This window comes from Sminthopsis crassicaudata, chromosome 2, assembly GCF_048593235.1.
Source record: "Sminthopsis crassicaudata isolate SCR6 chromosome 2, ASM4859323v1, whole genome shotgun sequence".
Taxonomy (NCBI): Eukaryota; Metazoa; Chordata; class Mammalia; order Dasyuromorphia; family Dasyuridae; genus Sminthopsis; species Sminthopsis crassicaudata.
This window is the reverse complement of record NC_133618.1, coordinates 496,491,586-496,515,686: the sequence shown is the minus strand read 5'-3', so window position 1 is coordinate 496,515,686 and position 24,101 is coordinate 496,491,586. Positions and strand designations below refer to the sequence as shown.

General features: G+C 37.8%; 1 protein-coding gene across 9 annotated transcripts in view; it reads right to left on the bottom strand.

The window, feature by feature from the left end:
• KIF12 (kinesin family member 12) overlaps positions 1 to 23,906 on the bottom strand; it is a 32,724-nt gene extending 8,818 nt beyond the window's left edge. Inside the window, exons 1-17 of one of the 9 annotated variants that reach the window (XM_074293629.1) lie at positions 23,784 to 23,906; positions 23,271 to 23,351; positions 23,077 to 23,142; positions 22,850 to 22,928; positions 22,030 to 22,157; positions 21,476 to 21,551; positions 20,783 to 20,917; positions 20,393 to 20,528; positions 18,664 to 18,755; positions 16,560 to 16,704; positions 14,593 to 14,711; positions 14,380 to 14,481; positions 13,890 to 13,995; positions 13,448 to 13,538; positions 12,265 to 12,351; positions 11,947 to 12,091; positions 11,730 to 11,831 (exon numbers count right to left, since the gene is read on the bottom strand). In XM_074293629.1, coding sequence (XP_074149730.1) covers positions 11,730 to 11,831; positions 11,947 to 12,091; positions 12,265 to 12,351; positions 13,448 to 13,538; positions 13,890 to 13,995; positions 14,380 to 14,481; positions 14,593 to 14,711; positions 16,560 to 16,704; positions 18,664 to 18,755; positions 20,393 to 20,528; positions 20,783 to 20,917; positions 21,476 to 21,551; positions 22,030 to 22,157; positions 22,850 to 22,928; positions 23,077 to 23,142; positions 23,271 to 23,311 — 1,650 coding nt within the window. In that variant the 5' untranslated portion in view covers positions 23,312 to 23,351; positions 23,784 to 23,906. Of the gene's footprint in view, positions 1 to 11,729; positions 11,832 to 11,946; positions 12,092 to 12,264; positions 12,352 to 13,447; positions 13,539 to 13,889; positions 13,996 to 14,379; positions 14,482 to 14,592; positions 14,712 to 16,559; positions 16,705 to 18,663; positions 18,756 to 20,392; positions 20,529 to 20,782; positions 20,918 to 21,475; positions 21,552 to 22,029; positions 22,164 to 22,849; positions 22,929 to 23,076; positions 23,143 to 23,270; positions 23,501 to 23,523; positions 23,557 to 23,783 lie in introns of those variants that run through there. The other 8 variants (XM_074293630.1, XM_074293628.1, XM_074293631.1 and 5 more) reach the window with 8 other exon arrangements.
• Positions 23,907 to 24,101: the final 195 nt, after the last annotated feature.

The window sequence follows — 24,101 nt, the reverse complement described above, 5'->3', positions numbered from 1 at the left end:
TGCACATATGTGTATGGAATGGATTCAAATTAATAAGAATAAGAGCTATTTCGTGATAAAAGGATATGAAAAGCTAGTTCTCAAAGGAAGAAATTCAAACTAGCTATAGACATAAAAATCTCTGAATTAATAGTTATTTTAAAAATGTATAATAAAACAATTCTGAGCTTCTCTCTCATAAGATTAATAAAGATTTCCCCCCACCAAAAAAAAAAAGAAACATCATAGATTTTGAAGGACCTGCAGAAAACAAGGACATTGGTGTACTATAAGTGAATCTGTGAATTACAGCAGCTGTTCTGGAAAGCAATTTAAATCCTTAAATCCATATATCTTTCTAAGAGAAGAAAGCTAAGCTGGGAAGGCTATACATACATGGCTGGTTGTTGTCCTTTATTCTCAAAGAGTACCAGAATGATATAACTATAATAGAGTCAAATTACAATGTTATTGTCTGTGACTGATAAGTCCAATACAAGCTCAAATGCCATATCTTGGACACAAATAATATATGAACATTTGTGGTGGACTTGCTAATTTTACACATTTTACATTTCTTCTGAGCTAATTCAATTCTGCTTTGTTCATATAGCACAACACCTTCTCTGATGAGGGCATACCATGCTGGGCATAGGAGTCTATGCTACTATTTCTCATGTCTTGTGATCATTTCTAAAGTTCTTAAGAGAGACCTCAAGAGTGTCCTTGTATTGCTTTGTCCCCCAAGTGAAGGTTGCCCTGTGTGAGTTCTCTATAAAATAGTCTTTTTGTTAGAACAATGTAGTTGTGCTCTCTGCAGTACAGTTTGAATGACTGGCAGTTTAGTTTAAGAAAGAACTTCAGCATCTGATGTACACACATAAACATAGTTCAATTGATGCAAAATTGACAAATGACAAATATAGCAAAGAGGCTAGAAAAGGAAAAATAATTTTAAAAATTTTTATATTATAGGTTTGAATGTAGTTTTATATTGAGAAAGAGAAAGGGGTAAAAGAAGAAGAAAAAAGCAATGCATTGGGAATCAAAAGCCCAAGAAATGAAACAATCAATCCTGTTAAGTAGCTGTTCTGTCCTGGATACTATTAATCACTGGGAATACAAAGACAAAACAGTCCCTCAAGGAGCTTACATTGTATTAGGGAAAACAACATGTTCATAAATGAGTATGTAAAAAAGAAATACAAAATAAATTATAAAATAATTTTGAGTGAAAATACAGAAAAATTTTCATGTAGTTTCATGTAACTTGAGTGGAAAGGAATAAAGAGTTTACAAAGACAGGAATGTGGTAAAACTGTATTCAAGGCATAGCATAGGAAATAGAGTGTCATTTGAGGAAAAAAAAAAACCATCCCAAATCACATTAACAAATAGAAAATAGAGAAGTTTGAACAATTTCAGAGAAAGAAATTGAATAAGTTATAATTAAATTTTCAAAGGGAGAAAGGAAATGCCATAGATATATTTACAAGTGAATTTTATCATAGATATAAAGAAAAAATAATGGAAGCTTTTAACAAAAATCAAGAAAGCAGAGACCTGATTAAACTTTTGTGAGACAATATCCTGATACTCAAATCATGGAGTAATAAAACAGAATCATTGAATTAAAAAGTAAAAGAAAAACTGCAGAAAAAAGAAAAACATGACATTCCTATACATTTTTAAAGAGATATAAACATATATTTGATTAGCAAATGAAAGAGGGTGGCAATAAGGTATGCTATTTGCTTGTATAAAAATAATACAAAAGAAATAAGTAGAACTATTTAAGGAACATGGTGGGCAGGACTAGAAACCTTTGTGGTAAATATCACATAAAGACCTGATATCTAGGAGCTAAAAAATAAAAACAAAAATTCACCAGGGCAGCATTCAGTTCTCAATGAGTTTTCCAAAAAAGAAAATACAAATATCAATCACAGGGACAGGTCACAGAAGCAACAAGATGGTGGAGTAGAGATTTTTTTTGGATAACTATGACCTGTCAAATCGTTCTAAAACAGAAGAATAAATAACCAAAAGATCAAGTACCAAAAACTAAGTAACTTTAGCTGTTTCCATGCTATAGGACAAAGCTTCTTAAAGTGTGGAATACAACCCTATATGATGGGGGGGGGGTTACATAATTGAATGTAAGGGTCACGAAATTATGATATGTTATCAGTGTTTGAATTGGATACCTCTTTTATACATTTATATATCAAGGACAAGTAAAAATTTCTTGGGTGAAAAGAAGTCATAAGTGGAAAAAAATGTAAAGAAGCCCTGGTATAGGATACCCCAAATCCAGCAGACCACTACCACCACCAACAACAACCACTACCACCACAACTCAGGAACTGCCCCTGAGCTTACTTAGCACCCTCACTCCTTTTATTTCCTTGACCGTCAATTTGGCCATAGTCCTTCATGAATAAAAACCTGCTAGGATTACAACCCAGAGACACTGGCATGCCAATTCCAGGAAAAACAGTCTCTGAACTGAACTAGATGGTGCTAGGGCAGAGAACTGAAGAGTAGAGGAAGTGGAACAGGTTGCCAGGATAGGACACTGTGCTTGTGTGGAGCTGTGAAGCATTCCACCAAGCCTGAGGAAAAGATCACAGCATCCAGAGAAGTCCAGTTCTGACTTCTCAAAAGTTAGTTGGGGCAGATATGTAGGCTGGTGAATTGGCAATTGTCCAGTGTATAAGGATCCTGAGATGCTTTGAAATACAATCTTCCCAATCAGAGGGGAGGGAGTCAGGAAGTGAGTAATAATGAAAATATTGATGGTCAGGGGAGACTGAAAGTACTAAAGATTTCAGCAAGAAGGAAACTCAAAGCCTTTGAAGATAAACAGATAAACAAACAGGAAAAACTAACAACAGAAAAAATTCTGGTCTCCAGATCTAATAAACAAGTTCATGCATCTATAAAGAAATATTGAAAAATAAAGAACAATGATTCAACATTTGGTGAAGCAGGGTGCCCTGTGGAATTTGAGAACATGAAATCACATGTTGTAGCTGAGTGATTTTTTTTAAACTGAGAGTTATCAGAACAGAATTTATATCTTGCATAGCAAAAATAAGAGAAAAATTGAAAAACTTTAATCTGAAACCCTTACCAAAGAAACAAAAGGGGAATAGATTGGTAATGCAAAGACATATAAGTAAAAGACAACCTAGAAGAAGAAAAACAAAAGCAATAGTAAAAGAAAAAAATAATACATAGAATGAATAAAGACAATTTATGGATCACAGGTTTCTCAGAAGAGGACAGGACAAAAAAAAATCATGACACCCCAATAAAAGAAATAATAGAAAAAAACTGTCCAGAACTTTTGAACATAGAAAGTGAAATTCCAATGGAAAGAATTCACAGATTGTTTCCAGAAAGAAACCAGTGATACAAACACCAAGACCCATAATGGTTAGATTTCACTCTTCAATTTAAAAATAACAAGCTCTTTAATCTATGAAGTGCTTGCTGTTTTGGGAGGAGTTTGGGGGAAAGAAGGGAGAAAAATTTGGAACACAAAGTTTTGCAAAGGTGAATGTTGAAAATTCTTTACAAATATTTGGTCAAATAAAAAAAGCTATTAAAATTAAAAAAAAAAAAAAACAAGCTCTGCAAGCCATCAGGAGAAATCCCTTCAAATACAAAGGAAAATATATTTGGATAGTTCAAGACTATTTTGTACCCACAAAAAAGGAAAGAATGGAATAATATGTTCTGAAGAGCAATGGAACTCAGGATGCTGCCCAAGATGAGTTATCTGTTAAATCTGGACTTAACAATACAGGACAAAAGATGGGCTTCAATAATATTTTTTGAAAAAAAAAACAGAACTGAAGATATTATTTGCCTTTTGAATATTCCAAAAATAGAAATTCAGGAGGAGTGAATTGTAAAGGGCTGAAAGTCTTTGTTGAGTTGATGCACTGGGGTCGGACAACCGAGCACTTAAGGCTAATTACTGATTGGACAATACTCTATTAGCATATGCTTGGAAAATGGCCCTTCCCCGATCCTGCGTCCATCCAATTCACTTCTACCCTTACAGACCAAGAATAAAGACCAAGGACTTTTGCTTCTCCTGACTCCAGATGATTCTAAGGTATCCAGGGTGCTAACTCGATCTTCACAGCAAGTAAATGTAGTAGACGAGGACAGCTACAACAGAGGAGAACCAGGGAATAAAGAGGAGTGAGTGATGTGCTGGGACTAAATCAAGGTCTAACAATGAGGGAGAGGTAACCATTGTGGTCTCAGAAAGAGAAGAGCTCATAGAGAAGTGGGTGAACAGGACGGGGAAAAAGACTGGAAAGGGATGGGGAGAACAGGAGGATGAAGGAGTCCTTAGATTGAAAGTGGGTCCACTGATGAATGTTGCTATGAGCAAAAACAATTGACTCACTAGAAAGACAAGGACCTTGGACTGGATGAAGCTTGGGAGATTTGGTTATTGAAAAGTCTGGGAAGGGATGAGTTGGAAACCCTTGGGAAATGAATATAGGGAGATTTCCAGGAAATATATAGGAAAAAACCCAAACATTTCAATTAGAGAGACTATAGATTGGTGGGCAGGAAAGTGTTACCATATGACTGTGTCCTCTTTGTCCCCTGCAATAAATGGCATTATCATTGTAATAATTGAGGCACAATGAAAAAGGGAAATCCACTTAGTAATCCCTACAAAGAATTGGCAGAAAGAACCCAGAGGTAATGCTTAGAATGGATTCCTTGAAAGCTTTGATTATATGAGAAAGGCAGAGAAAAGAGAGAGACCAGATGATTACATAAATCAGAGAATGAGGATTCAGAGTAAACAGAAAAAGAAGGTGAATAATGAAGAGACTGAGAAGAATCCTTTTTAGAAAGAGGCACAAGAGCAGCATGATAAATGTGGATATAGGTGCAGAACCATACATGTTTAGCATATATAGGATTGCTTGCTATCTGGGGGAGAAGGTAAGAGAAGAGAGGGAGAGGGATTTGTGGAAGTGAATATTGAAAACTGTCTTTGCATGTATTTTGAAAATAAAAAGCTGTTATTAAAAAAAAGAAAAGGGCACAAGAAATGGAATTTAATAGAGACAGCAACTCAGCTGAACTCTCTCAATAATCCTCTCCAAATAACTTTAAAATAAAACCTGAAGTCAAAATTTAGAATAGCAGGATCAATAGGTCAGAACAATATATTTTTCTGTCATGAGAATACTTAGGAGGTTTGTAGAAAAGATCTATGACACCAGGATGGAAGCCTGTCCCGAGTGTACACAGTGCAGCAGCAGCAGTCAGAACAGTAGCTTCTGAAGCTCTCAACCCAGAGATGGGAAAGAGGTTAGAGGGCAGGTCAGAAAGCGATTACAGGAGATCCTTTCTTGGTTCTGGGTGCAGCTGACACTGCCAACTCTATTGCCTGTACAATTATGGGTCGCAGGACTTGTATTGTTCTTGTAGTCGGTGACAGGGAAATAGAGAATCTGGTCATATTTCCAGAGCATTCCAGAGGAATGCTAGTGTTTGCAGCTGCAGAGGAGCAGGGGATCACATATGCTGGGAAGCTCTGAGAACTTGCAGATGCACAGAACTAGTCTCAAAAATGCACAAAAAGTCTGAAGATTGGCATAGTGTCTCTCCACTCCTAAGTGAGCAGAAATCAGCTTTAACATAAAGCTCAAAATCAAGAGAAAGACTAAAAAAGTAATCAAAAAATAAAATTAAAAAGAAGTTGACCATAAAAAGTTACCTTAGTGGCAGGGATGACCAAGGCACAAACTCAGAAGAAGACAATAATGTGAAAACAGCTACTACCAAAGTCACAAAAAATGCTAAATGAACATAATCACAAGAATTCCTAGAAGAATTAAAGAAAGAGATGAGCAGTAGAAGAAAAATTGGGAAAAGAAATGATAATGATACAAGAAAATTATGAAAAGAAAGTTAACAGTTCCATAAAAGAGGCACTAAAAATTGAGGAAAACAATACCTTCAACAGAATTGGCCTAATGATAAAAGAAGCACAAAAATTTATTGAAGAAAATAATTCCTTTAAAAAAAAAGAATAGGCCAGATGGAAAAGAAGGCACAAAAACTTACTAAAGAAAAGAATTCCTTTAAAAGTAGAATTGAATAATGGAAAAAGAGATAGAAAACTCACTGAAGAAAATAATTCCTTAAAAATTAGAATTGAGCAATGGAAGGTAGCAACTCCATGGGACATGAAGAAACAATAAAAGTTTAAAATAAAAAAATTAAGTTAAAAATAGAAAAATATGAACTATCTCATCAGAAAAGCAATTGACCTGGAAAAAAGATTAAGGAGAGAAGATTGAGCTAGTAGAAAATCATTACCCCCAAAAAACCAAAAGAACCTAGACATTCTAATTGAAAAAAAAATTATAAAAGAAAACATAGCTTCAGAAAGTAAAATAGAAATTGAAAGAATTCACCAATCATTTCCTGCAAGAGTTCTCAAAATGTAAACTCTCGGGAATATTATAGCCAAATTCCAGAGCTTTCATATCAAGGAGAAAACACTGCAGTCAGCCAAAAACAAATAATTCAGGTATGATGGAGCTATAATCAGGATCATTAAAGACTTAGAACTTCCATATTAAAGGATCAGAGAGCTTCTAATATGATATTCTGGAAGGCAAATGATTCAGGATTACAATCAATAATTACTTATTATCCCCTCATGGAAAAATGGATATTTAACAAAATAGAGAACTTTTAAGTATGCTTGATGAAAAGATTAGAGCTGAGTAGAAAATTTGACATTCAAACTCAAGACTCAAGAGATGGTAAACAAGAAAAATAAATCATAAGAGGCTCAATAAGGTTAAACTGATACATGGAACAATGATTCATGTAACTCCTAAGAACTTTATTATTATTAGGGCAGTTAGAAGGAGTATCCATAGATAGAGGACATGAATATGAGTTGTTATGTTGTAATAATCTCCAAAAAAGGATGTAGAGGTGAGAAAGAGGGTGGAGCTTAGAGGAGGGGAAAGAGAGAGATAAAAAGGGGAATTTTTTCTTATATAAAAGAAGAATTTGAGAAAGCAATTTTGCAGTAGAGAGAAAAATGTGGGAGTGGTTGGGGGCAATGCTTGAACCTCATTCTCATTAGAACTGGTTCAAAGAGGGAAGGCTACCCATATATATGTGTACATATATACATTGATTCATACCCATACAATCAGCTATGTATAGAAATCCACCTTAACCAATTGGGAAATAGGAGGGAAAGAGAATATGAGAAGGGGAGAATTTTAAAGGGGAGGACAGATTGGGGGAAGCAATGATCAGAAGTAAAACAGACTTCTGAGGAAGGATAGAATAAAAAAAGAGAGAAAACAATAAACAGAAAAAATGGGTTAGAAGGATGTGCAGTAATCAGAGCTATGAATGTGAATAGGATGAGCTCACTCATAAAATGAAAGTGGAGAGCGGAATGGATTAGGAACCAGGGTTCAATAATATGTTGTTTACAAGAGACACACTTAAAACAGAAATATACACACAGAATTAAAATAAAGGACTGAAGCAGAATTTAATATGAACAGGACTTTTCAGAAGAAATAAAAAAAATCTGTAGTCATGTGAAAAAAAAAATTACCCTAAATCACTATTCATTAGAGAAATGCAAATTAAAACAACTCTGAGGTACCACCACAGAAATGACAAATTCTGAAGCAGATGAGGGAAAATAAGTAGACTAATGAATTATTGGTGGAGTGGTGAATCAATCAAACCATTCTAGAGAATAATTTGGAACTAGGCCCAAAAGAGCATAAAATTATACATAATCAAAATTAAGTCTATATCCCAAAGTGATGAAAGAAAAAGAAAAATATTTCTTTTTTATATTTTAAGTTTCAAATTCTTTCATCACTTCTTTCTCTCTGGAGGTGAATGGTATTTTTTTTCATGAATCCTTTGGAACTGTCTTAGATCATTGTATTAATCAAACTAGCTCCCACAGTTGATCATCATTACAGCATTGTTGTTTCTGTGCATGATGATCTCCCAGTCCTTCTCACTTCACTTTGCATCAGTTCATGGAGATTTTGCCATGTTTTCCTGAAACTACCACACTCATCATTTCTTATAGAACAATACTTTAAGCATTCTTGAACTGATGAGCATGCCCTCTACTTCCAATTATATATAAATGAAAAAAAAACAATCATCCTCTCCCCCATAAAAAATAAATATAACAAAATTATAAGAATCAAGTGGAACTCAGATGAAGAGATAACAAAAGACACTCATAAGGTAGGAATTCCACAGGTGCTATACATTATACATTGTTCAGTTATACTTATTTTTTCCCTCTCTAAAGATATTATTTGTCATTTCATATGGCTCTCTATAAATGGAAGGGGAGATACATGGGATAGTATGACATAGAAAAAATTACAAGAGTAATTGAATTTTAAAATCTAGATACAAAAAATATTAGCAAAAACTTATTAAAATAATCACAAAGACTAAAATGTTCAATTTTAAATTTCTAGGATTTTTAGTAAATGTTTTAGAATTACCACTTCATATCCATTAAATTGGGAGAAAAATGGATTATAGAATTCAGCATTAGTAGAGTTGACTGGCAATTTGTATATTATTACATTACTGTTGGCATTGCAAATGAATACAGTCTTTTTGAAGGACAATTTGACTGCACACAATAAGAATTAAATAAATGATTTTACCCTTTAACTCAGAAATTGATTGAAATATGCATTAAGGATGTAATAAAAAAGAATATGTATATGTAGGCATACACACACATATAACTAAAAAAAAAAAAAAACTAAAGAAAGTTTGGTGTGTTTTGCATCAGACCTTATACAGAGAATTTCTTGGAAGACATGGATAAAAATGCATAGCATGAGAAGCAAAGTGCAGAAATTCTACAGCATTATTTTTGCAACCATAAAAAAATTGGAAAGAATCCAAGTGACCAATGGTTAAAGAATGCTTCAATAAATTATGTTATAATTGAATATAACAACATTAAGAGTAACATAAGAAATATGCAAATACAGGAATTCATATGAAGCAGTGCAAGATGAAGAACTAAAACATTTGCACATAGTTTAACAATAGCAGACATAGAAATAGGCAGAAATCAGAAAGGGACACAGAGGAAATAATAGACAATGTGGTAGTGCCTTAAGGCAGACAGCTATGTGGCTCAGTGGATAAAAGGGTGGGCCTGGAATCAGGAAGATCTGAGTTCAAATGTGACCTCATTTACTAAGTGCATGACCTTGAACATATTATGTAATCTCTGTTTGCCTCAGTGTCCTCATCTGCAAAATAAGCTGGAAAGGGAAATGGCTAATCATTTCGTTATCTTTGCCAAAAAATCTCTAACAGAGTCCCAAAGAATCAGAAACAATAGAACGATTTATCTACTTGATATATTTTTTTCAGGAGTATGTAGTGAATGTGTTCATATTGATTTGGGGAGGAGTGTTAAATTCCTGGTAAGAATTTTAAAATACACAAACATGTCATTTTTTAACTCTTTTTTTAAACACTAGTTATATTAAGGAATTATGTATTTGGATTTCAACAATATTGCAGTTAATAAAAGTTCTTGCAAAACTCTTGTAGACAAAAGAGCTGTGGATTGGAAGAGGGTTCAGCTTGGCAGTTTGGAGTTGGTTGGATAAGACACAAAGAGTGTTGAGAGAAAGGTCATTCTGCAGGGAGGTCTCTAGTGACATATCACAGGACATGTCCTTCATCCTGTGCTGTTCCAAAATTTATCAACAAAATGTTGACCTAAGTGGGGATGTCATGCTCGTAAAATTTGTGTACATTATACAGCTGGGAGGGACTAATGACTTAGATAAGGCTCATAAGATGAAATTTAATAGATGACAAATATTAAGTCTAATACTTGAGTTTAAAATGTCAATTGAATAAATGTCTAGATTTAATGTAAATGTAAAAGGAAGTAAGGAAACATGCATTTATGAAGTGCCTGCTATGTGCTAGACACAGCTAAGCACTTTGCAGATTTATTCAATTAAAATCTCACAACCATAGGTGACATTAATATACCTAATTTATATTTTAGGAAACTGAATCAGACAGGGTCAAGTATCTGAAACTAAATATGAACTCAGGCCCAGTGATCTATTTGTTACGGTAATAGCTAGCTCGAAGAAAATGGGGATTTTAGTGGTTTTAATTATTAGCAAAATATGCATGAGTCAAAAATATGATGTGGCCCATCTCAGGTGACATTAATGTAAGCAAATCATCCTTGTATTCTGATCATATTTCATTAGCAGAATTTTACTCATTGCTGAGTTGCACACCCCAGGAAGGACATTAAGTGGAATGCATCTACAGAAAGGTAGCTAGAATGGTGAAAGGATTCAAAAGCATGAAATATGAGACAAAATTTCTAATAGGAAAAACACAAGATTTGAACTCAGAGAACTTGATTTTGATCATGGCTCTACTACTTCCTCCTTTTGAGATTTGGGACAAATTACTTCTTTTTGCTGGAATTTATTTTCCTCATCCACAAAAATAAGAGGAGTTGATTGAATGACTTCTGAATCATTTTTCTAGATCAACTTTTACAACTCTAAGGTAATGTTATCATCCCAAGAATATTTCCCCCGGAAATGGGGGAGAAATAAGGAGCACATGAAACCAGGAGGGAGCTTAGAGGTTGTCCAAGTCAATCTCTTTCTTTTAAAGATGAGGAAGGGCTTTCAAACGGAAGAAGGTTTAGATGGACTCTGCCTGACCACTTTAGGGCAGAAGATTTTGTCTCAAAAGCAGGAAGAGCTTCCTTCCAATTAGTTAACCAATAATGGAACAGATTGCCTCAATGGATATCACACAGATAGATTTAGAACTGATTGCTTTCACAGAGAAGATATCTTGACTTGCAAGTGAATTAAATTTAGGTGAGACAGAACTGCAGTCATCAGACTCATTCTCTCCTCCAGAGTCACTGGAATCCAGTAGTAAAATAGAGGTCAGAATGACTGGCAAATGGCCCCAGATGCAGAGGGAGACCTTGGCCTTGTCAAGCTAAGGCCTTTCCCGGGTTTCAATTTGTCTGAGGCAATACTCATTCGGTGATTAAAGGCTGGTAAGAACTGAGGGAAAAGATGGCCTAATTTGTCTTCTCAAAAGAATCAACCTGAGAGGGGAAGACCCTCAGAGTTTCTGACCAGAACAGAAATGATCGCCATTTACTCTCACTGAGCCACCAAAACCCAAATAATGGACAAGAGAGGCTTGGGCTGGGATTCATTGCTGGCCAATCAGTGAAAGCCTAGAGGCTGTAGAATTATTTGTTAGGGAAATCACTTTAGGTAGGAGCGGGATTAGGTAAACTGAGGCTTTACCTAACTCTAAGACTTTTAATAAGTCTTTAAGAGCCTATTGCATATATAATACTGTGCTAGACACGGATGTGATGAACATTAAAATAAACATATTTCTGTCTTCAAGAATCTTATATTTTCTTGGAGAAAACAATACAAAAACATCTGAATATTATACAAAGAAAATAAAAATAATAAGGTTCTTGACATAAAAATTTTGCAGCCCACAGAAAGGAAGTGACTTATCCAAGATTCCATAGTGAATGCAGGTGTTCTATTGCTGAGTCCAGGGCTACTTCTACTAGAAATAATCTTATTTTCCCACTTATCCCTATTCCACTTCAGTGTGGCTTGTCCTACCTGCGCCTGATGGAGCCGAGAACCAGCACATGGAGGCAGAGGAGCGTAGCACAGGAAACACAGCTGGTTGCAGTGACAAGAACAGAGGCGGGGCAGCACCTGCTACATATAGAAGAGTAGAGTGAAGGTGCTTGCTAGTCCTGCCCCCTGTCCACCCAGGCTGAGGTGGATCCTTCTGCTTTTCTGTATCTACCAAGGGCCGGCCAGCGAGACTCACATGGCAGCCCAGAGCTTGGTAGCGTCCTCGAGATGCTGAGCAGGGGCAGAGTAGGGTGGGACGTGAGAAATGTTGAGGAGGGCATCGAATGCTGTGGCCAGCAGAGCAGAGGAGACGGCTGCAAAGAATTTTAGGAGAGCAATATCTTCAGAAAAAAAGGAAGAGATCTGGGTATTACTGGGTCCCAATTATGCCTCCTGGAACCACAGAACCTTCTGGGATCCTGGGTAGAGAGGTACAATCCCCAAAAAATGTTGCCTCGATTCCTTGGCTTCCCAGGGTGCACGCCCCATCCTCAGCCTTCTCCCAACATCTCACCTGTTGAGTTCTTTAAGCTGTTGAACCAAAACTTGCTGTTCATTCCAGGCACAGTCCCTGCTGCTCTGAAGCTGATTTTTTTCTTCTCTGCAGGGAAGATCATAAAAAGCAAACCTCCTTTTCCTCCCACACTCTCTTCTGCTCCTTATCCATAAAATCATCCTATCTGGCATCTCAGGTCATGAGTATTACTGGGAACAGTCTGACCCACTGTCTATGGAAGGTAGGACTAATGGTTCTGGGAGAGATGAGGGGAGGTATAGGGCTGAATGGCTGAGCTCTAATAAGCACATTGATACTATACTCTGTACAGCTTTTCTAATTGGATCCTCACAGAAACCCTAAGACTTATTTTATTTCACAGGTGATACAACTGAAACTCAAAGAGGAAAGTGACTTTGTCATGGCAGGCCCATGACTACAATATAAATCTACTGATGAATATAATGCACATATAGTAAATTTTTGAGATAATTTAATTCAATCCCCTCACCTGAAAGATAGGAGAGATGACTGCCAATTGCATCCAAGATCAGAATTCTTAGAGTATAAGTTCCATGAAGGAAGAGACTATTATATTTACATTTCTTTGTACTACCTACAATGACTAGTACATAATAGGTGCTCATTGAATATCTATTGAATTAATAGAAACATGATCTTGGCTCTCAGTGTCAAGATCTTTTCTAGCACAACACAGATTGATTGGGGGAAAATATGGTGAGGGAAGTGGTAGGGTAATACCTAGGCAAGTAAAGCTAGATTTTGGGTCAATTAAGAGTAGAAATCCCAACAAACATGTATGTAGAGGGTTAGGTAAGTGTTTTAGGAAGATAAAAGGTTTATATATGGCACATCCTAGCCTCAAAGAATTTATAGTTGGGTAAAGGGATAGGACAATGTAATAATACTAATGGTAATGACAATAGTAATAATGACTAGCATTTATTTATTACTTTAAGATTTATAAAGCATTTTACAAATATCTTATTTTAGCTTCACAATAAACCTGGGAGGTAAGTGTTATTATTATTCCCATTTTACAGATGAAGAAACTGAAGCAGACCAAAGTTATCACCTGAGTACATCAGAAAACTGTTCTTGAAAAAATGCTATATATGAGGTCTGAGAGACAAGGTTGTTATCAAATGAATGGTGATTGGGGCAAAGATGGAGTACCTACCTAAGCTGTTGGTTCTCCAGCATGAACTCCTGTAGCATCCCATAGAGGCTTCTTTCAGCCCAGTCAGATTGGGATCCCTTGTTCCTGGAGGCTACAGGGAAAAGGGAGGAGAAGGAGCATTTGTACAGAAACCTTGTGGGAAGCATGGAGATCAGCTTCCTCCTGGGCTGGGGTAGGGGGAGGGTCAGGATGGAAGGGAGATTGAATATCTGCATTTCCTCCTACTCCCCATCAGATCCAGAACTAAGGTGACATGTCTCAGGCTTCAGCCCAAGTCGCTGAAATTCAGAAGGCATTCATAGCAGATGCAAAGTGCTCTTCTTTTCTGTGGTTGCCCACACATTGGATGAACTCCTCTATGGTTTGGTCTTATTCAATCTGATCCTTACCATCCCTTTATTTCATTAAATCCTTGCATTTGTCTCTTTCCCAATCCACATACCCCAGTGACCCAGAGGCTGCTCCAGTCTCTGTTTCAGCATCATATTCTCCTGACGCAGCTGCTGGATCTCCTCCTCAAGCCCAAGAGGCTGTGGAACCAGGGGACCCTATAAATTAAAGCTTGTGGGGTTAACAGGAGGAATGGCCAACTTCTGCTCTGACCCCAACTTAGACCTAACTCTGACCTACCTAGTTAGACAATAGGATTTAGGACTAAAGGGGATCTTAGGACCCTCTAAATCCGATCTCATTATAGAGATAAAGAACCTGAGGCCTAAAGAAGTAAAACTTTTTGTTTTAAGGTAACAGACAGGCAGAAGATATCAGACCTAAAATTCAAATGTAGATCCTCATTCTAAGTCCAGTACTCCAGCCACTAAACCACAATTGTCTCCCTAATACCAGCTGTAATTAGGTCCATAATCTCGTCTTCTCTTCCACCCCACTTGACCCCAGCCTCCTCCAAACTGTCCCAACTGAATTGTCCTCACCTTAGGCATGGGCCGGGTAGTGACCCTCTGAGCTCGGCTGGCATAACGGAGCGTGTTGAGTGTTTCTGGGAGGGACTGGGCTGAAGGGGACACACAGGCCACCTGCGTGAGGGTCAGAGAAAGGAGACATGAAAGAGGAATGAGAAGGGCCTTTCCCTTGAATCTTTGCTTTCCATCCTAATCAATCCATAATAAGCCTGTGCTTCCCAGTACCATGAGGGTGATTCCACTGCCACCCAGGGAATCTGCCAGCAGTCGGGTGAGTTTGCTGTCTCTATAGGGGATGTGGTTCTTCTTCTGTCGTGGGTCCAGCAGAAGAGAGATGCAGTGGCCTAGGGAGAAGTAAGATGGTGAGTTCTAGGGAAATTCATGGGGCCTCCATATGCCCCAAGGACTTTCCAAAAGGGATAAGAAGGCAAGGGATGAGCTCACAGCATGTAGGACAGGGAGAGACCTTGGAAGTCATCTAGTATAACTCCATAATTTAAAAGAAGACCAAGGCCTGGAAAAGTTAAGTGACTTAGACAATGACACACAAGTAGGAATTAAAAGAGCTAGAATTTGAACCTTGGTCTTCTGATTCTAAACAATGCTCTTTTTCCAAATCTGTGCTGCTGCTCAGGCCATACTGCATATCTAAACTCTTCCTATTTTTCTTTCTTTTTTTTCCTGAGGCAATTGGGATTAAGTGACTTGCCCAGGGTCACACAACTAGGAAGTATTAAGTGTCTGAGGTCACATTTGAACTCAGGTCCTTCTAACTTCAGGACCAGCATTCTATCCACTGCACCATCTAACTGTCCCTAGTCTCCATATTTTTCAAGATGCAGCTCAGAGTTCCACCTGCAGTAGAAATCCTTCTTTAATTACCTCATTACTTCTTCCTCCAAACTTCATCCTCCTGTACTTAAGAGGATGCAATAGAATCAAGTTCTGAGTGATCTGAAGTCTACTCATTGCTCTTGTTGTTAAGAAACAATAATAGTCTTTTGGGATAGTGTAAAATGAGGGGAAAGAAGACGAGACAGGAGGTGTGGAATGTTTCTATTCATATTTGGGGGGGAGATCTTTTCATTTTTAATAGCTTTTTATTTTATCAAATACATGCAAAGATAGTTTTCAATATTCATCTTTGCAAAACCTTGTGTTCTAAATTTTTCTCTCTCCCTCTCCAAGACCCCAAGCTATCTAATATAGGTTAAACATGTTCAATTCTTCTAAACATATTTTCATATTAGTTAAGCTGCACAAGAAAGATCAGATCAAAAGGTGAAAGAAAAAAAATGAGGAAAAAACAGTTTCTAATGATATTTAGTGAGTATTTCTCATTATGTGAGAAACAGTATGGTATAATTGATAGAGAAGCCAGCCTCATGATCCTGAATACCTGGCTTCAAATCCTTCCTCCATCACATACTGTTTGGATCACCTAGGGCAAAACATTTAATCTATTAGTGTCCCATGCAATTATCTAAGACCATAAGTTACAGATTAAGAGCTGATGAGTTGACAGAGGGAGTTTCTTCACTAGCTTTTTTTTTTAATCATATTTATTTATTTTCCCCACTCAAATTTAAAACAATTTTAATGTTTTTTAAAAACTTTTGTATTCCACATTCTCTCCCTTATTCCCATTCCTAGGTCACATTAAGAAACTCCATATGGTTATGCAATACATTTCTATAAAACTCATGTTTTCACCAGCAGTTTGCTATGGAATGAAATCACAGGTCTGGTTCAATAATCAAATCAAATAAAAAACAACTTATTATATGTTAGATGCCAGTCTGGAGATATAACTAATTATAACACATGGACTCTACCCTCAAGAAGGTTATGGTTTAGCTGTTTGAGCATCTACAAGAAATCCCCTCACTGAGCTTCAATTCCTGATGAAGGTCAAACTAGATGCTTTCAAAGCATTTCATCTTTAACATGTTCTAATGTACCATTGAGCAATGACATTCTATGATTCTGAGGTATTACAACAAGACTATAAACCAGCTCTAATGGGAATGTCTTCTCCTCCCTCCCTCCCCTGCTCCATGGCACAGAGAGTGCTACATACAAATTAGGTTCTTAATTAAAAAAAATTAAGTATTATTAATGGAAGATGGAAAAGGAGAGTCCAGGTATGGAGAAGTCATGGCAGAGGCCCCAGCCCAACCCTCCTGACTTACCCAGGGCCAGCAAGCTACGGTTGATGTTGCTGGCCTCCAGCATCAGTTCTCCTCGAGAACGGGTGGCTGCTACTTTCTCGCTGCCTGCCAGATCTACAAAGCACAGTTTTCCAAAGGTCTGCTCTTTTGGCCTTCTGGGGGACACCTGTTGAAGGAAGAGTGCTGAATGAGAGGCCCTGCCTCCTCTTTCAGGAACCTACTTGGCCAAAAATTTTGGGAAAGTTAAAATTGAAAGGGATCTGAGTAGTTATCTGGTCTAACCATTTCATTTTATAGATACGGAAACTGAAGTATAGTGAATTAAATGATTTGCACAGGCTGATATAGATAATGGACCCAGGATTTAAATCCAGGTTTTCTGGTCTCCAATCTAGCACTTTCTATAGTGCCATAATTCTGGAGCTGAAATCCACATTCTTGAGTAAGTATGGACTATATTAAAGTTTAATTACAGAATATTTAACCAAAAAGTAAAAATACAATACAACATAGATAATAATATGTGGTTTTCTAATTGAAAACATGGCCCACACTATCTTCAACATAAAGAAGATCCAACTCACTTCCAGTTGATCAATGATGGACAGAAACAACTACACCCAGAGAAGGAACACTGGGAAGCGAATGTAAATTGTTAGCACTACTGTCTATCTACCCAGGTTACTTATACCTTCGGAAGCTAATACTTAAAGTGCAACAAGAAAATGGTATTTACACACATATATTGTATCTGGGTTATACTGTAACACATGTAAAATGTATGGGACTGCCTGTCATGGGGGGAGGGAGTGGAGGGAGGGAGGGGATAATTTGGAAAAATGAATACAAGGGATAATATTATAAAATATATATATATATATATATATACATATATATATATATTATTTAATTAATTAAAAAAAAAAAGAAAAGAAAACATGGCCCACAGAGATTTTTATGTTATTTGGTGGCTCCATTTCTATTTGAGGTTAATCTATGGTGTAGATTCTCTAATTTCAACCATTTGTAAACAGAGATCTTTTAGCAACATTTCTGATAGCCTCTGCTTGAAGTTCCTCTAGTAAGGAGGGACTCACTGATGAAGCAGCCCGTTTCAGTTTGGGGAAATTTTAATCATTAGCAGGCTTCCTTATGTTGAGCCATAATTTATTTTTCTGCATTTTCTATCCATTGATCCCAGTTGTGTCCCTTGAGGCTGAAGTAGAACAAACTTTATCATCTCTTTTCCACATAATAACTTCTTAAATACTAGAAGACAATCCTCATGTTCTTTTTGAAGGAAGATGCTGGAGACCCTCTGAAAAGTTCCCAGATATCTTAGCATGACCAATCTGCCATTTGGTGTAGAATCAAATTATCTCCACTAATGGATGGAGAGGTGGTGATTTCCAATAGAACAAAATAACAAATAAACCCTTAGTTATCTCTATTTGTTGTTCATTTATGTCCAGCTTTTTGTAACTCCCATTTGGCAGAGAACTTGGAATGATTTATCATTTTCTTCTTCAGCTTATTTTACAGGTAAGGAAATTGAGGCAAACAGAATTAAGTGATTTGCCCAGAGTCACACAGCTAGTAAGAATCTGGGGCCAGATTTGAATTTAGTAAGATAAGTCTTCCAGACTACAGGCCCTTAACTCTATCCACTGTATTACCCAGGCTGCTCCAGTTATTTCTCCTGGGCGTTACCAATCCCTCCTCTTTAGTCCACATTCTTCTTCCTCTTTCCTGCTCCCTATCTATACCTGTTCTCATCTTAGCAGAATTAATTTCCAAACTAAGCAAAGCTCAGACTGTATTGCTGGAGATATGAGTCAGATGGGAAATTATGCTGAAATTAAAATTATTAAATCAAAATTATCCTGAGGGGCAGGAAATAAATGGGAGATAATTCACTGGTGGATAATTGAAGGATGAATTGTGAATTTATTTGAGGCTGAAAGTCAAGCAGTATCTGATACCTTTCCTTTGGGAGCTTACCTTTTAAAATAAAAGTCTTGGACCTTGTCTCCTACCATCTTCCCCTTCACCACAAGAGCAAAATATCTCTCCCTACACACACACACACACACACACACACACACACACACACAGGCTAACTTACAGTAGGACACTGAATATGGATGGTGAATAAGGCGTGGCTACGGCTGGAGACCTCATTCAGATTGTGAGCTGAACTCCGTCGCCTCCTCAGACCTGAGAAAGAGTGAGCAAAAAAAAAAATTGATCCTGTGGCTGGAGACATGCAGAAGGAAAAGTAGATATATCCTGCTTCCCAGGCTGGGTCCCTTAGGTAGTGGAAGGTAGTAGGTAAGCCTAAAACACTCGGTTGTCCATGTCTATCTAAAAAAGTATTTCCGTGTTGCCTATATACCATGCCATTTGATTTTAACAAGGTACATTACATATCTATCTTACTTTGAGTTTACAAAATGTATTTAGATCTAAGTCTTCATTGTGTCCTCACAAGATCCCTGTGAAATAGAGGATGGAGACTATTATCCCAGCAGTATCAGCTTCAATAGTCTCACCCATAGAGTCTATAGATACTATTATTGTATGTTTAATACTCAATGAAATTTTGTCATTACAATTTAACTATTTTTTGAGGAGTCTATGAGGAGAAAAAGAGCTTAAAATTTATTCTAAGGGACTATTAAGTGTGATATCTAAAGACAGGAAAGAAAAAAGATTTAAGAAAATGTATTTCCTTAGAGAATTGGATTCAACTTTGGTCTTTTAAAGAAATAAGAGAATTCCTTAGAAAATCTCTAATTGGTATCCTGAGAAAACTAAATGATGGGGCTATGTTTATAGAACTGAGAAGTTGATATTTGGAGTGTTGATTAAGTATAATATGCTTTTTGTATAGCTGGTATGTCATAAATAATTTTATGTGTCTTTATTGTTGATTATACCATTAATAAATAGTATAGTAATAACTTAGATGTTTATTTAATCTTAGGCTATCAGAGAATTTGATATTAACTAGAATGGGAGTTCAATGAAATTCATCAATGAGAAAGTATGCTTTTAGTAACTAATAAGGAAATATCAAAATATTACTTTAAGATGCCATATGAGAACTAGAAAAATGAACTAGGGGCAGGTCAAAGAGGTCACTTAGGCTACACATGTGGGTATTTCATATCCAAACCCTTGCTAAATCCCAATTTTAAGGATGAGGAAACAAGAGCAGACGTTAAATGGTTTACCCAAGGTCACAGAAAGCTAAGAATCAAACCTAAGACCCTTAATTCTGGTTCAGTGCACTTTCCATTATGTTACTGGATAATAAGTAAGTGCTGGATTTGGGATTGGAGGATCTGGATTTACATCCAAGCTCTGCTTTGTATTATTTGTGTGGTCTTCAATAAATTATTTTGGCTCTATTACCATCAGTTTCCACATTTATAAAATAAGGGAGTTAAACTATGTGGCCATTTCCAGCTCTTTATATACCTTTGTTCATACAATTCTTTCCTCCCTAGAGTGCCTTCCTCTATACCAGTTGTGCTCACTGAGAACAAAAAAAGTCTATCCATCTTTTAAGGTCTAACTCAAACATCACCTTTTCCATAAAGATTATACCTTCCCTCCCCAACTATCCTTTGAATTCAAATATAATACCATATTCTTTGAATTGTTCTTAGTATCCTTATCTTATATTTCCAAATGGACTATAGGGTCCTTGAGAATAGGGATTATGCTGCATATTTGTCTGTACCCTTTCCCCACCTGATTTCTAGGAACTAAGACATAATTTGGCATAGAATCACTCAAAAATTTTATTGAATAATGCTCCTAACCCCAAAGGCCCCTGGGCTTTGTACCTTCCAGCAGGAGCTTCATCACTTCTTCAAATGTGCCAAATTTGACTGCTTTCAGCTTTTCCACATAGAAACCCTGAGTCTTGTTCCAGCGAACAGGAAGGTAATGGTGGGGCCCTGGACTCAACAAGTCCCTAACCTGGAGGGTCAAGTCAATAAAGAAAAGACACCTGCCCTCTGCCCATGGATCATCCTCTCCTATCATTCCCAAATAGGCATAAGCCTCTGACTCCCATCCTAAATCCACCTTCCTGACAACAGAGTCCTCATCCATCTCTTCATCCTTATTCCCAGGTATCTCTTAATCTGATACTTTCTCCCCAAGGCCCAAATAAAAGGCTCCTTGCACAAGAAAACCACCTTGTTTACTTTTTCTACCCCATTTGATCCCACCTGTTCATTGTAGATTTCTAAGTAAGAGGCACTAAGAGTAATGGGGGTCCCAACATGCTGGATTTTATCCAAAAGACAGGCAAAGGACCGCTGCATGAGTCCAGTTAGGCTAGAGGGCACAGTTTCCCCTTCTCCCTGTAAAGAAAAGGAAGGTTGAGGAGGGAGATTAGTCTAGAGCCAGGTAATGATACAGAGTGGTAGAAAGAGCAATACTTTAGGCTTCAGAATACCTGGATCCTTCATGAGACTGGCTCTGTCATTAACTTATTCTCAAGTGACAAGCCATTTAAAAAATAACTTTGAGTACATTTTCTTCTTTATTTGTAAACTAGCAATTACAACACTTTCCCTACCTACATCACAGAATTATTATGATAAATAATAAGACATGAAACAACTCTGAAAACTGCAATGGAACACAATTACTATTGATCCCTACGGTAGTTGGCCTGAGACACTTTTGTCAGCATGAATCTGGAGTCGTTTAGCCTAGTTTTTGCTTTACAGACTTAACTTCTGCAGGTCTAACCTAAATCTCTCATGCTAAGGCTCAGGTTTTTTAGTTCCTTTTGCTACTTGTCATTGTTGTTGTTGGAACAGTGGGATCACCAATCACTATCACAATTGGTCAGTCATCCTGATGATCTCTAACTATCAAGTTGTTTCCATGGATAGGAATGGAGTGGTACTTACCTGAGGAGGAGGCCCTGTCAGTGTATAAGTCTTCCCGGAGCCTGTCTGGCCAAAGGTGAAGGCTGTGCAGGAGAAACTGCAAGTAGGAGAGTCTGGAGCATAGATACTGAGATAAAGGGCCAAGGGGAGATGGGATACAGAGACTGGGATTGTATAGAGACAATGGGAATGTAGGGATAGATCATGAGCAGTTGGGGCTGAATAAATAGAGACTATTAGAAAAATAGAAAATAGAATAAATAGAGACTATTGTCCTTGCAATATCAGCTTCAATAGTCTCACCCACAGAGTCTGTAGATACTATTATTGTCATAATAATAAATCAGGAAATAAATCAGGAAAAAGTGGTGGGAGCTAAGGGACTTGGGAGCTGGAAGAGAAAGTTTGGGGCTTCTCCATCACAGCATTGGCCCCAGGAAGTCCTCACTCTTGCAGAAGAGAAACTGTATTGGTGGGGAAACCAATGCAAAAAAAAAAAAAAAAAAAAAAAAAAGGATTCGGATCCAGAAGAGAGTAGAGGCAGGAGGAGGGAATGAAATAATTAGGAATCTTACCCTTGGAGAGCAAGCTCCACTAGACGCTGGACTCCACTGCCCTGGAACACCTCATCCTGAGTGCGGGCTCCGTCCAACACCATGCTGAAGTGAAAGGCAACTTCCCGGCCACCACCTAGAGGACTCACCTGGGGACATGAGGAGGCTCAGGATCCAATTAGAGGGGTGTGTGTGTGTGTGAAAGAGAAAGACAGAGACAGAGACAAACAGAGACACAGAGAGAGAGAGAGAGAGAGACAGAGAGAGAGAGACAGAGACAGAGACAGAGAGAGAGACAGAGAGAGACAGAGAGACAGAGAGAGAGACAGAGAGAGAGACAGAGAGAGACAGAGACAGAGAGAGAGAGAGAGAGAGAGAGAGAGAGAGAGAGAGAGACAGAGAGAGAGAGAGAGAGAGAGACAGAGAGAGACAGAGAGACAGAGAGAGAGAGAGAGACAGAAAGACAGAGAGACAGACAGAGAGAGAGAGAGAGAGAGAGAGAGAGAGAGAGAGAGAGAGAGAGAGAGAGAGAGAGAGAGAGAGAGAGAGAGAGAAAGTGAGAACAAAAGAGAATGAGGGAGGTAGGCAAGGGTCTGAGGAATTCAGATAAAGACTGAGACAATGTTGGGATAACTAGGTTGATTCCTTCATCTATAGCTTTTGGGGACTGGATAGGAGAGGAAATCCCTGCCCAGAAGGTATTTAGATATAGAGTTAGAGGGACTAAGAGGAAAGTGACCCCTCCATGCTGAAGAAAAGAAAGTCCAGGCTAACAGAGGAAGTTGTTTAAACAGAGAAAGAAGAAATCCATATGGGAAGCAGTAAATGAGGAGAGTCTTACCCTCAGAGTCCTGGGGCCAGAACAGTGAACAACACTTTGCTCCCCCCTGCGCAGCTCAGCCTGGTTCATGGGACGAACTCTGCAGGGGTACAATCTTACTCTCTGATCCCTGCTCTGACTTCATTCAGCACTTGTGTCCCCTCCCTTCCATTGCTTTTTTTAGTTTGTCCCCAGATATTTTCCCTTCCCTCAGGTACAAACAGAATTGTGCTCCCACGATTCCTCACCTAAGCACCACCTGGATAGGTGTTTCCATTTCTTTTGTCCTTTCTCTTAAGGTTTGGGGCAGGTTCCTGAAGAAAGTCACTGAAGTCACCACCTCCTCACAGCCACCCCAGCTACCCTATTCCTCTCTTCACCCTGTCCCTCCCACCAGATCCATCTAGAAACATGAAGTCTGTGGGCACACCCTGGGACTTACCCAGTGGAACATTGGAAAGTCTCTCCATTTCTGACTTCCATGCTAAATCATATACCTGCTATGACTGCAGCTGGTCTTTCTCTGGGGAAGGTCACATAGAGAAGAGATGAAGCAGTCTAAACACTCACACATGGAGGACAGGGAACTTTCATCAACTTCTACAACTTTCATCAATTTCTACAACAATCCCTCTCCCCTGCTGCCACTTAGAGCCCCACCTCCTCCTCCCACCTCCACAAGGTTAAAAACTCACTCCCCATCCAGGAAGCCATCATGAATCTGCCCAAGGCTGTAAACCATGTGGGTAGTTAAAGATTTACCCTCACAGAATTTCTGGAGCAGGTTTACCACATGGATGAGTTAAGAGCAAGGTGGAGCCTCAGGGTAACACATTCAATAAGAGGTTTTGATTATTACACATTTTAGAATAAAAATGAGATGGGGTATCTTTTGGGGACAGTTGCCCTTTCTATTTTATAATAAAGATTGTAAAACAATTGACCTAGGAAGTACCCTAAAGATCATCTGGTCCAATTCTCTTGTTTTACAAATGGCGAAAGGATTTTCTCAAAGTCAGAAATCAGATAGAAAGTGTGGCTAAAGCTCAGATCTTCTGACCTCAACCCTGAAATTCTCTGTCAGAAAGTGACTTGAGTCCTTTTGTTTCTTACTTGAGTTATCTACAAGATTCTAGCCTTCTCTGGCACTAAGCTGAGAGGGGTAGGATTTGTCTCAGATCTAAAGTTCAAGCTCAAAGGAAGATGTAATTTCCCTAGCTCCCTGTTTTATTTCCTTCTAAAACTAGGACTAAGCTTGTCAGAGAAGACTATC